At 46.5% G+C, this 13,502-nt stretch overlaps 1 protein-coding gene across 2 annotated transcripts in view; it reads right to left on the reverse strand.

Moving 5' to 3' along the window:
• Positions 1-13,502, reverse strand: part of ARRB1 (arrestin beta 1) — a 127,745-nt gene that overhangs the window by 27,510 nt on the left and 86,733 nt on the right. For both annotated transcript variants that reach the window (XM_033145919.1, XM_033145918.1), the window contains exon 3: positions 7,095-7,155. In XM_033145919.1, the coding sequence (XP_033001810.1) occupies positions 7,095-7,155 (61 nt within the window). The remainder of the gene's footprint in view (positions 1-7,094; positions 7,156-13,502) is intronic.

The following is a 13,502-nucleotide window of genomic DNA, read 5'->3' on the forward strand; positions in this document are numbered from 1 at the left end:
ATCAAAGCATTCCTGACAGATGGCTGTCAAGCCTCCGCTTCAAGACCTCCAAAGAAGGAGACTCCACCACACTCCTTGGCAGCAAATTCCACTGTCCAACAGCTCTTACTGTCAGGAAGTTCTTCCTAATGTTTAGGTGGAATCTTCTTTCTTGTAGTTTGAATCCATTGCCCCGTGTCCGCTTCTCTGGAGCAGCAGAAAACAACCTTTCACCCTCCTCCATATGACATCCTTTGATATATTTGAACATGGCTATCATATCCCCCCTTAACCTTCTCTACTCCAGGCTAAACATACCCAGCTCCCTAAGTGTTTGTTTGTTAAGATTTTTGTATTTTTTGTGTTTTGATTTTTATGTTGTTGTTTTTTGTAGTTTTGTAGTATTTTGTAGTGTTTTGTTGTATTTTGTATTTTGTGTGTGTTTTATTGTTAAAATTTAATAAACTCTTATTTAAAAAAAAAGGAAAGGGCTGGGCAATATCTGGTTTCAAGTGCATACAAAAACATCTTGTTTGGGATTCAGGTAGGAAGCTGTGTTAGTCTGACTTCTGTTTCAGTGTATCTGAAGAAGTGTGCATGCACACGAAAGCTTATACCAGGAACAAACGTAGTTGGTCTCTAAGGTGCTACCGGAAAGAATTTTTTATTTTCTTTTGTTTCGACTATGGCAGACCAACACGGCTACCCACCTGTAACTGGAACTAATTTTACAATCATTTTCACATTTCAAAACTTCCTTCCCCCTCTTTCTGCGGTTCCTTAAATTAATTTTTAATATCTTCTGCATATCCAATCTGACTTAATTTGCTCATTTATTCATCTTCTTTCGATATAAACTCTTATGAGACTGCAGGTTGTTACAGTAGCCCTGCCAATGTTCTTATGTGCTCACAATTTATCTACTGGACATTTTTTTTAATTTTTGATCATGTTTTGGGTTCGGGGTGGGGTCAGTCTGGATGCTGCTGCCAATGTTTGGGGTCCTGTGCCCGGGGAATTTTGGAATCTAACAGAGGATGTTGCTGTGCTGCTCAGACATGTTTATTTGCAGGATAATGGCCTTCGCTGGCCACTAAGCCAGTATCCTCAACAGCATCCCCAAAGAATAAGCTGGGTTGCAAGAGCTGCCACTAGGCGAGAGTAACCTTCAGGTGAATGGGTGGGCCCTTCCTCCAGCGCCCTCCCCTATCTGCTGGGTAGGAGAACGAGAGTGTTGTGCTTGAGCTGAGCTGGAAGCAGGCTAGCAGCTGGAGACACCGAGACCTGCTTGCTCTGGGCTGGATCCACAACTGCGGCAAATGGAGAAGCAAGATCTGTTGGGGTGTCGATGCTCTGAGCCCCTGTGCCTTATGCTCAGGTTTATATAGGTGCAAATAAAACCAGATATCTTAAAGGCACCAGAGTCTCTGCTGACCTCCCAAGGAACCTGGGTAAGCGCCTGGAACCTTTCGCCGCTCAGAGATTGGGTGGATTGTGGCAGTAACTAAAGTAAGGGTTACTGTAGTGTTCATGCAGGATAAAATAAGGAATAATACATTGTCTAAAGACATTGTGCGGAGAGCGGGACATTCCGATACCCCTGAGGTTGTGATTGAGTGCAAAGCTCCCTGCTGGTCTGGTGGCAAAATATGATTTTCTTATGAATCCTACATGACCTGAATCTGGCTGTATTAATTGGCTGTGTCTTAAGCCTCCATCATTGGGAAGCACAGAGTCACGTCTCTTCTTTCAATTAAGTTTGCTGTTTAATTTACAACCACATAGCAAAGGATGTGTTCTTTGATAACCCCTGAGAACCCCGGAACATATGTTTCCTTTGATGTTAGTTCCTGGAGGCCTGAGCAAATGTCCTAATGGCAGGGATCTGCCAAGAAGATTTCTCTCTTATCTGTATCCTGTTTCTTTCTATCTACCTCATCTTTGGAATGCTGATTAGGATTGTAGCCTAGGAAGTAGGGTTAGATCAAACCGGTTTCTGCTAAGTTCAAAGATTCTTTGTTCTCCACATGGCCACATGGCCTTGGGGAGGTGACGCTGGACGCTGTTTTCATTGGATGATTTGAATTTGGAAGGCGGGTTTTTGTGTTCAATAAAAGTTCCTGGATGAGAGCAAGGGGAACTTCTTTTCTTTCCCCCATTCTCTCATACAGGTTGTTGCTGGTCAACTTCCTTTGTCTGTCCTTCTTTGAACTCATGCATCGTGGTTTAAATCATAAACACCACAGGTTACCAGACGTGCCTGTTGCCCGGAGACTGTCCCCGGTTTGCGGATAAGTCCCCGGACAAATTCCATCCCCGGAATGTCCCCAGATTTCATCTAATGTCCCCGGGAAACGCAGCAGCGGCAGTCTCAGCAGCCCGGAGAAGTTGGCTCTGGAGCTGCTTGGAAGTCCCCATATGATGATGGTGCAGGGGCTGTAAGATGCAGCTTCCGGGGCTGCCTCCACCTTCCCTGACCCCAGCAAGGAAGCTGTGAAGGGAGGGTTCATGCTGCCTATCAAGGAGCCCTCTGCAAGCAGGAATGGGATTGGGGCTGCTCCGATGGGAAGGGAGGCATTGCACTGCCTGAGAGATCCCTGCCCCCTCCTGCTTGCACGTAGGTATGTTTAGCCTGGAGAAGAGAAGGTTAAGGGGGGATAGGATAGCCATGTTCAAATATATCAAAGGATGTCATGTAGAGGAGGGAGAAAGGTTGTTTTTCTGCTGCTCCAGAGAAGCGGACACGGGGCAATGGATTCAAACTACAAGAAAGAAGATTCCACCTAAACATTAGGAAGAACTTCCTGACAGTAAGAGCTGTTCGGCAGTGGAATTTGCTGCCAGGGAGTTGGACTGGATGGCCCTTGTGGTCTCTTCCAACTCTATGATTCTATCATTCTAAGTAGGAATGAGATTGGGCAGGGGCATAGCAAGGGGGGGCGAGGGGGGCGGGCTGCCCCGTGTTCCATAATGGAGGGGGTGACAAATTATCAAGGAACAATTTTTTGTGGGGGAAAAAAATTTTGAAATATTTTTTTTGAATTTTTTTGGGGGGAAATACCTGCTCCGAAGGTCTTATCTTACTATACTAGGGATTATATAGCTATATATGAAATTTCATGCATATCGGTTAACATCTTGACCCTCCTCCACCAAAATAGCTGTTCACTTGGCTGTTTTCCTATGCCGTGAAGGCTGAATTTTCAGTTCAGTGGAGCACTGACTGTTCCCAACCCTAACCCTGTGGAAAGCCATCGAATTAGACTTTAATTTGATTTTGAGATGTTTTTAGGAGGTAATTTAATTATTGTTTGATTTTATACCAATGTTATGTATCTGATGTTAGCCACCCTGAGTCCGACTTTGGCCGGGGAGGGCGGGATATAAATAAAAGTTTATTATTATTATTATTACTTGTTATTATTCCTTTGTAAGAAAATATGAAATAACGTAAAACATTTTTTGCGGGGGGGGGAATCAATGGGGGGGGGTTGGCAAGAAATTTTCCACACTGGGTACCACCTGACCTTCCCATGCCTTGGGGGGGGGTGTGACAATTTATTTATTTTTGCCCCCGGGTACCAATTTACCTTGCTACGCCCCTGGGATTGGGGCTGCTCCGAAAGGCAGCGTGGAGCCTCCCTTCCCAGCTGAGGGATCCCTGTCCCCTCCTGCTTGCACGCAAGTAGGAATGGGATCGGGGCTGCTCTGATGGGGAGGGAGGCCTCGCTGCCGCCGCCGCTCTCGGCCCTCCGCCTTCCATGCACCGCTTCCCCACCGCCACCGAAGAACGAACTACTCAGGCTCATGCACAAAGGAGGTGGAAGCCTCAGAGAAAGGGGAAACGTGGCGGTTGAGGTCAAGGCAGCGGCCGCTCCTCTGCCACCGCCATCGCTGCAGCATCAACGTCCTGAACGTGTGCGGCATTTATTTATAGTGTCCCTGGATTCATTGGAAAAAAATAATCTGGTAACCTTAGTACTAACTAAAGCTGCCCTTAAAGCTGCCTGTTTAGGGAAGCTTTTGATATTTAATGCTGTATTGTTTTAACCGACAAAAGTCCGTATAGTTAAAGCTATGGTTTTCCCAGTAGTAATGTACGGAAGTGAGAGCTGGACCATAAAGAAGGCTGATCGCCGAAGAATTGATGCTTTTGAATTCTGGTGCTGGAAGAGACTCTTGAGAGTCCCATGGACTGCAAGAAGATCAAACCTATCCATTCTCAAGGAAATCGGCCCTGAGTGCTCACTAGAAGGACAGATCCTGAATTTGAGGCTCCAGTACTTTGTCCACCTCACGAGAAGAGAAGACTCCCTAGAAAAGACCCTGATGTTGGGAAAGATGGAGGGCACAAGGAGAAGGGGACGACAGAGGATGAGGTGGTTGGACAGTGTTCTCGAAGCTACTAACATGAGTTTGGCCAAACAGCGGGAGGCAGTGAAGGATAGGCGTGCCTGGCGTGCTCTGGTCCATGGGGTCACGAAGAGTCGGACACGACTGAACGACTGAACAACAACAACAAATTGTTTTAACACTCGATTGGGAGCTGCCCAGAGTGGCTGGGGAAACTCAGCCAGATGGGCGGGGTAGAAATAAATTATTATTATTATTATTATTATTATTATTATTATTATTATTATTATTATTAATGCAATGGTATCAGGATTTGCCCCATATATGGAAACCTCAGAGTTCTGAAGCACAGATGAGATGAAGAAGTTTGAGCCTTTCCCCCCTTCTAAATGCTGGAGCCAATTCAATTCTTTGGATGGGGAAGATAGCTCAGTTGGTTACAGCGTGGCGCTGATAACGCCAAGGTTGCAGGTTCGATCCCCGTATGGGACAGCTGCCAAATCCTGCATTGCATGGGGTCGGACTGGATGATCCTCGGGACCCCTTCCAACTCTACGGTTCTAGGAAGACAGGACAAGAACTGAGAGCCGCAGGGGGACGTTGAATTGGCAGGATCAGCTCCCGTCGGAGCAAAGGAAGTGTGCTGCAGGGATGAGTCAGGCTTTTGCAGATTTCCAGGGTGGAGAAATTAGCAGACAGGAAAAGGGCTTTGCTGCCGGTTCAATGTGCCACCGGAGGAAGGGCGGTAATTAAATTCTGGGTGGTGGCGTGGGGGGGGGCAGAGAACAAAGCAAAACACCCAACATCCGTAACAGGAATCCTCCGGATCAGAGGTGATGGAGCCTCAATGCAGCCCGCTGGCCTTAATAAATAACCCGAGGAAGCAGAAAGCCAACACACAAAAACCCAGAGCGAGAAACTGTTGGCATTGTTGCAGCACGCACAACAGGGCTACGGACTTCAGTAAGGGCTGTGGCACTTTTGGAGCTAATTGGTGCCAATCTGCTTTAAAATCTGGATCTGTCTGAATTGGCACGGCAGGGGAAAATGAGCATTGTGTGGCATCACCTCGCCTCCTACCTAGAGGCTTATATTTGGATGATCAACAAGGCAAGCTAAAATTTCCTGCAAGGGTACCGGGATTCTCCACTGAGACAAACAAACACAAGGATCCGGTTCAGCTAAACATGTGAGGCAACCGCCGTTCCATCCGGTTGCGTAGGAGAGGTGGGAACCCAGACCAACGGATTCAAATGACGAGAAAGGAGATTGTGACTAAACACCAGGAAGAACGTTTCTGACAGTAAGAGCTGTTCAACGGTGGAGCAGTCTCCCTCCAGAGGTTGTGGATTCTCCTTCCTTGGAGGTTTTTAAGCAGAGGTTGGATGGTCACCTATCAGGAATCATAGAATCCTAGAGTTGGAAGAGACCCCAAGGGCCATCCAGTCCAACCCCCTGCCAAGCAGGAAACACCATCAAAGCATTCCTGACAGATGGCTTAAAGACCTCCAAAGAAGGAGACTCCACCACACTCCTTGGCAGCAAATTCCACTGTCCAACAGCTCTCACTGTCAGGAAGTTCTTCCTAATGTTTTGGTGGAATCTTCTTTCTTGTAGTTTGAATCCATTGCTCCATGTCCGCTTCTCTGGAGCAGCAGAAAACAACCTTTCTCCCTCCTCTACATGACATCCTTTTATATATTTGAACATGGCTATCATATCATCCCTTAACCTTCTCTTCTCCAGGCTAAACATACCCAGCTCCCTAAGCCGTTCCTCATAAGGCATTGTTTCCAGGCCTTGGACCATTTTGGTTGCCCTCCTCTGGACACGTTCCAGCTTGTCAGTATCCTTCTTGAACTCTGGTGCCCAGAACACAGACACACTTTTTGTTCTTAATTGGGCTGAAGCGTGGGCATTATTCTGTGTACCGTATTTTTCGCTCCATAAGACACACCTTTTTCCTCCTAAAAAGTAAGGGGAAATACCTGTGCGTCTTATGGAGCGAATGGTGGTCCCTGGAGCTGAATTGCCCAGGGGCCAAAAGAGGATCATGCTTTTTATTTTACAAAGAGAAAAGGGGGTGTTGAAAGGACCCCGCTCAGCAGCTGATCAGCAAGAGATCGGGAGAGAGATAAGAGTCCTGGCTCCCTTTCGGCCCTGCCCTCTTGTCCAGGCCTCCATTGTTGAATGTGCTGCAGAGGGAGGTTGTTTGTTTCCCCTGTGACATGGGACTGGCTGATTAGATTATCTGTCTGGAAACTGTAGAAAAGGCTCCCTTTCCTTTAGAAGCTGCAGAAATGTGAGTTGAACCCCATAAAAACAGGGCTTTTTATCTTTGCTTTTCCCCCTTTGCAAAAAAGCTGCAAAACTTTTAGCTGATCCTCAAAAAAACAGGGCTTTTCCCTTTGCAAAAAAGCTGCAAAACTTTTAGCTGATCCTCAAAAAAACAGGGCTTTTTACGTAAATTAAACTCTAGTTTAGAAAAGCCTCTCTTTTTTAACTCCTGGTGCCTGCTTTCGCCAAGTCACTTTTTCTGTTGCGTTTAATCTTTAACTCTGCTGGAAGCGTACTTCAATGGGCCACTGTTAACTGGGGTGTAAGTTCTTCCTTTGCACCTTTTTGTTCAGTACCCGGTTATTTCCATTCAATAGGACCATCTCCTGGGGCCACTGGACGGATGTCTCAGGAGAGCAAAGCCCGAGGGCATGCCTCTCTGTGGCACGCCAGCGGGTGCCAAACCCAGCCCAGAGCTCACTTACCCACTGGATCGACGACATCTATGTGGTCGACGAAGTCCCTCTTGCCCAGGTAGACGGTGAGCTGCGGAGAGGAGACACAAAGGCACAAGGCAGACTGTCAGAACCCAGCTGATTCGACAATAAGGTTTTCTCACTGTGTTATCAACCGATGCGCGCATGCACACACAGCCACACAAGCTCCACCGGCCACTTAAAATGTGAGCAGGGGAGGTGGGCTGCAAGGGGCGCGGCGGCAGGATCGCATCTAGTGAAAACACGAGACGGGGCCTTTTCCGCGGTGGCTCCCCGCATGTGGGATGCTCTCCCCAGGGAGGCTCGCCTGGCACCTTTCAAAACATCCCCCTTCAACCAGGCCTTCAGCCGTTAAAACACATAGGGCCTTTTAGGTAATGAAAATTACCTTTAGTAAGAAACCAGAGGCATTTCTTTTGAGCATGACCAATGAAGAGATACCCAGTCAGGATAGAGTATTTTTTATGTATGCCACAACAGCTGCTAGAATTTTATTGGCAAGAAATTGGAAAGGTGAAGAGATCCCGACAGTGGAAGAATGGCAGATGAAGTTAATGGACTTTATGGAGCTCGCCGAACTGACCGCGAGAATCCGAGACCAGAGGGAGGAGAAGGTGTTGCAGGATTGGAAGAAATTCAAGGATTATTTATTTAAATGTGTAAAATTGAATATCTGAGCAGATTTAGTTAGAAGAATCGGCTTTAGTTTGTTAATGTTAGATAAAATTGTTTAGAAGAAGCTTTGTTGTGAATGATTTAACTGTTTAAGAGTATCTTAAGATATTGAGTTTAAGTGATGATTTATACTTGATTAAGTAAATCTAAAGAGTTATAAGAGATATGGTAAATGTTAATGGAAAAAGATATAAAGTTACCCAAAATATACATGATTTTGAATGCAGTGGAGGGAACGGGGGAAGTCCCCTAATAGAGAAGATAGAAACAAGAAAGGTACAAAGATAAGTGTATGTTAAGGTATGTATATGTTTTTCTCATGTTTATTGTTACTGTTATTATTGTTGATTTTGTTTATTGTTTATTTTGTATTGTGTTTTTATTGTGTTTATGTAGTGTTTTTTCTTTGTTTTATTGGAAAAAAAATAAAAAACTTTATAAAAAAAATAAAATAAAACACATATGGCCTTTTAACCTTCATCCATATGTGGTGGCTGTGCCCTAAAGTGAAAGACTTCTGGGAAAAGATATAAAATGAAATGAAAAGAGTGTTGAAAAACACATTTAAGAAGAAACCAGAGGCCTTTTTACTGGGCATCCTAGGTCAAGATATTGCAAAAAGTGAGAGGAATTGGTTTTTGTATGCCATGACAGCAGCCAGAATTTTGATAGCGAAGAACTGGAAGACAGAAGAATTATCAACAATTGATGAATGGCAGATGAAAATGATGGACTACATGGAACTCGCAGAAATGACCGGGAAAATCCGCGACCAGAGAGACGACACGGTGGATAAAGTGTGGGGAAAATTTAAACTGTATTTAAAAGATCATTGTAAGATTGAAAATTGGATATATTTTGAGAATAAGATAGGCTGTAGAGGGGAAATCAGAAGTTTTTGATATAAGATGATAATTTTTGATAAGATAAGAGATAGAAATAATTAATTAGATGAGGAAATAAGAGATAAAAGATAAGAGATATTAATGGTTAAGTAGTTGTAAGAAAATAGATTAGAATTAGTAAGATTAGGAAGTTACGAAAAAGGTGTTCACAAGGGACACAGAAGGAGGGGATAGGAAAATTGAATTATTTTTGTTAGAAGTAATAAGTTGTAATTTTTTGTTGTGTTTTTGTTAATGTTTGTTGTTATTGTTTGTTGTTTGCTTTTTTGTTATGTGAAAAAATTTAATAAATATTATTTTTAAAAAAAACACACACAGGGCCTTTTAAAGTGGGGTATGTGTGATTTTTAATATTATTTGTTTTTAATGTTGTAAACTGCTTTGTGGTCTCATGACGAAAGGCGGTATATAACTTTAATAAATAAATAAGTAAGTAAATAATCCCACAGGCAGCGATGCTTCTCAGTCCCAGTTGCTGGAAACTGCTGGAGAAGAGAGTTGCTCTTTGGCTCGGATCCTGCTTTGCGGGTTTCCCATAGTGGGCATCCGGTCAGCCACTGTGAGAAGAGGATGCTGGACTAAATGGGCCACTGGCCTGATCCAACAGGCTCTTACTTTCTTGTAAAACACCATACGCAGCAATTGCACACAACAGCAACCATTGCTACCACTTCGAAGGAGCATAGCAACCTGTCCCATACCAACCACTGAGCCAGCGTCATCCCTGAACTGAAATTTCAGCCTTCACGACATAGGAAAACAGCCAAGTGAACAGCTATTTTGGTGGGGGAGGGTCAATATATTAACCAATATGCATGAAATTTCATATATAGCTGTATAATCCCTAGTATAGTAAGGTAAGACCTTTGGAGCAAGCATTTTCAAAAGAAAAAATGTTTTTTATGAACCGCCCTAGTAGGGCAGTAATTGTTCCTTGATAATTTGTCATCCCTCCACTATGGAACATGGGGCGAACCGCCCCCTACGCCCCCCCCTTGCTACACGGCCTCGGTCCTGTATACCTGAAGGAGCGTCTCCACCCCCATCGTTCAGCCTGGACACTGAGATCCAGCTCCGAGGGCCTTCTGGCGGTTCCCTCCCTGCGAGAAGTGAGGTTACAGGGAACCAGGCAGAGGGCCTTCTCGGTAGTGGCTCCCGCCCTGTGGAACGCCCTCCCACCAGAGATCAAGGAGATAAATAACTGTCTGACATTCAGAAAATACCTGAAGGCAGCCCTCAAAAATTATGAAAGCAATATCACGATATGGACTTCAAACCCGCTTCTGACGATATATCGATATATCACCCAGGTCCCACCGGGGATTGAACATGGGATAAGGTTACCAGACGTCCCCGTTCCCCGGGGACAGTCCCCGGATTTACAAATCAGTCCTCCGACAAAATCCATCCATTTAGCAGGAAGTTGAAAGGCGTCCCCGGATTCATTGGAAAAAATCTGGTAACCTTAACCTGGGACCTTCTGCATGCGGAAAAAACTATTCCACCGTTTACCCAAATCTCCAGTTCTCACCTGGAGATGCCTCGGGTTGGATTCGGGGTCTCTTGTTGTATGCCCAGCCTGTGCTGTGCCGCTGACATTTGCTGGCAAGTTACTCCCAGAGTAAGGAGGGCTTTGCTAATAAAAGGGCAGGAGTGACCTCTGCTGTCTATAAGCTCTTCCTTGATCAACTTTGAATTAAAACGACAAAAACAGCAGCTTAGAAGCAAGGAGGGCAGTCTAACAAAGGGAACCTAAGCTGAGCTGTTCTTCGCACAGACTTGCTGCCGACAGATGGCTCCGAGAGGAGCTTACCGGAGAATTTGGATGCGCTTACCTACTGCTGCGCTGGACCATGTCTAGTTTACAGAGGCTGATCCATCTTAACGCAGCATTTAGAGAGAAAAAAGATTTACAAGGCTTGTGGCGGAAAACCAGGCAAGCTTTATTCATTTCCCGCTTTATAGCCGTCCGGCCCTAATCGCTCAGTAACCCGCCAGCAGCCAAAAGGGGCCTGTGTGCTCTTAGATCCTTAAGACTGCAGAACAGGAAGGGACCCAAAGGGTCATCCATCTCAACCCCATGGGATGACAGGAATCGGCAACGGAGGGGAAAGGTTTCCTGTAAACTTGGCAAAGATCAGCCTTCCTCAACCCGCTGCCCTCCAGGGCTCCAAAGCAGCTTTATCTGGGTTTTGCAAGCCTTTGTGGCCACCAAAAGACTTACGCTCCATGCCTGGAAGGATAAACACTGTTTATTACTCGGCGGTCTGAAGACTTTCAATGCCTACGGTTGAACACTCTTTCCAGAAACCTCAACTTCGCTCAGAGCCAGGGGACTGGTGGTCATGAGTGGTCAGAGGGAGCAGACAGGAAGGAGGAGGTGTCGGAAGCTGAAGAGGCAACAAGGTTTAGTGAGCTGGGAGAGTCTCTGGCAGAGAGCAGTCCAGAATCAGAGGCAGAATGGGGAAGCTGGAGAAGAGGGGGGCAGAGAGGCTGCAAGGAATCCGGCAGGTGAGGAAGTCAGGCTTCCCCCCACTCTTGCTGCGACCAGCTCCCATCCCTGCTGGTTTCCCAGAACCAGCAGAGGTATGAAGAGGGAGGAGCAGAGAGAGAAAGGATGGCAGAGACCTCACTGCCTCCTGCAGGAGAGAATTACGCAGTTCCAAATATGTGTAGACGTGTTCTAATCCAGTGGCATCAACCTCACGAAGCCTGGGCGATACGCGGTTTTCAGCATCGTGATATATCGCCAGCTAAGCATTGCGATATATTGATCTATCGCAACGTCTGAAACTCCCATCAGTCGCCGTTATTTTTTCTAAAAAAAATTGCCAGCAAAGCTGCTTGCTCAGACGCCCCTGGGATTATTTGGGCACTGGACTGCAGGTCATGGGTCACCTGCGTAGATCACTGGCACCTGTGCTGTAAGGTAAAGGTAAAGGGACCCCTTATCATTAGGTCCAGTCGTGTCTGACTCTGGGGTTGCGGCGCTCATCTCGCTTTACTGGCCGAGGGAGCCGGCGTACAGCTTCTGGGTCATGTGGCCAGCATGACTAAGCCGCTTCTGGCGAACCAGAGCAGCGCACGGAAACGCCGTTTACCTTCCCGCCGGAGCGGCACCTATTTATCTACTTGCACTTTGTGCTTTTGAACTGCTAGGTTGGCAGGAGCACGGACCGAGCAACGGGAGCTCACCCTGTCGCAGGGATTCGAACCGCCGACCTTCTGATCAGCAAGCCCTAGGCTCTGTTGTTTAACCCACAGCGTCATCCGCGTCCCATACCTGTGCTGTAGGGGCTTTTAAATTAATAAAGAAATAAAGAAATAATAACAAGCATTTGGCTCTGGAGAAGAGAAGGTTAAGGGGTGATATGATAGCCATGTTCCAATATATCAAAGGATGTCATCTAGAGGAGGGAGAAAGGTTGTTTTCTGCTGCTCCAGAGAAGCGGACATGGGGCAATGGATTCAAACTACAAGAAAGAAGATTCCACCTAAACATTAGGAAGAACTTCCTGACAGTAAGAGCTGTTCGACAGTGGAATTTGCTGCCAAGGAGTGTGGTGGAGTCTCCTTCTTTGGAGGTCTTGAAGCGGAGGCTTGACAGCCATCTGTCAGGAATGCTTTGATGGTGTTTCCTGCTTGGCAGGGGGTTGGACTGGATGGCCCTTGGGGTCTCTTCCAACTCTAGGATTCTAGGATTCTATGATTCTATGCTCCTACAAACCACTGTCTTAAAACTCTGGAGAGTTGCTGCCAGCCAGGGATGACGCTGGCTCAATGGTTGGTACGGGACAGATTGCTATGCTCCATTGAAGTGGTAGCAATGGTTGCTGTTGTGTGCAATTGCTGCGTATGCATCTGATGGTGGTGATTAAAATAATAATAATTGGTTCAGCAGTTTAGAAAGTTCAATGCCTTTTAACTCGATCACCCTTGCAACAGGCCCCCATGCTATATTTCGGTATCAAAGCAGTCAGCTAATATTAGAGCCCAGCGGTTATATTGCAAGAGTGATAAAACGTAAGGTGGATTACACGGAGCCAAGGGTTCCAGACCTGTCAAGTGTCACGCGCAGGAAATGTGTCACTCGCCGAGACTCTATCTTCTTAAACTGACAGTAACGGGTAGCATCACACCGCCCCCTGCGAGGTAGGCCAGTATCAGTACCTTCTGCAAGGGGGGGGGAGAGATGCTTGGAGGAAGATGCACAGGTGGTGAAATTGAGCGGAGGAGGAGGGATGTCCGGAATAGAGGCGTTACCAGTGGTGACAGTAGCACTGCCCTTGGCGAATGGTCATCAAATTGCAGAGCTGGAAGGGACCCCTAAGGGTCCTCTAGTCCAGCCCCCTGCAATGCAGGAATCTCAGCTCAAGCATCCAGGACAGGTGACCATCCAACCTCTGCTTCGAAACCTCCAAGGAAGGAGAGGCCACCACCTCCCAACGGTGACTGTTCCACTGCCGAACAGCTCTCAGTGTCAGAAAGCCCTTCCTGATGTCGAGCCGAAATCTCCTTTCTTGCAACTTGAAGCCATGAGTTCGAGTCCTACCCTCCAGAGCGGGAGGAAAGGAGCTGGCTCCATCTTCCGTGTGTTAGCCATTCAGATATCTGAAGATGGCTCTCCTATCCCACTCTTTCCCAGGCTAAACATGCCCAGCTCCTTCAACCGTTCCTCATCAGGCTTGGTTCCCGGAAACCCGATCACCCTCTGCAACATAGCCAGCGTGTGTAAGCAGCTGACCCTGCCACATCTCTCTCAGCTATTAAAGCTGCAGCCGTGACTCCTGCATTGCAGGGGGTTGGGATGGATGAC

This window comes from Lacerta agilis, chromosome 4 (genome assembly GCF_009819535.1).
Source record: "Lacerta agilis isolate rLacAgi1 chromosome 4, rLacAgi1.pri, whole genome shotgun sequence".
NCBI classification, from domain to species: domain Eukaryota; kingdom Metazoa; phylum Chordata; class Lepidosauria; order Squamata; family Lacertidae; genus Lacerta; species Lacerta agilis.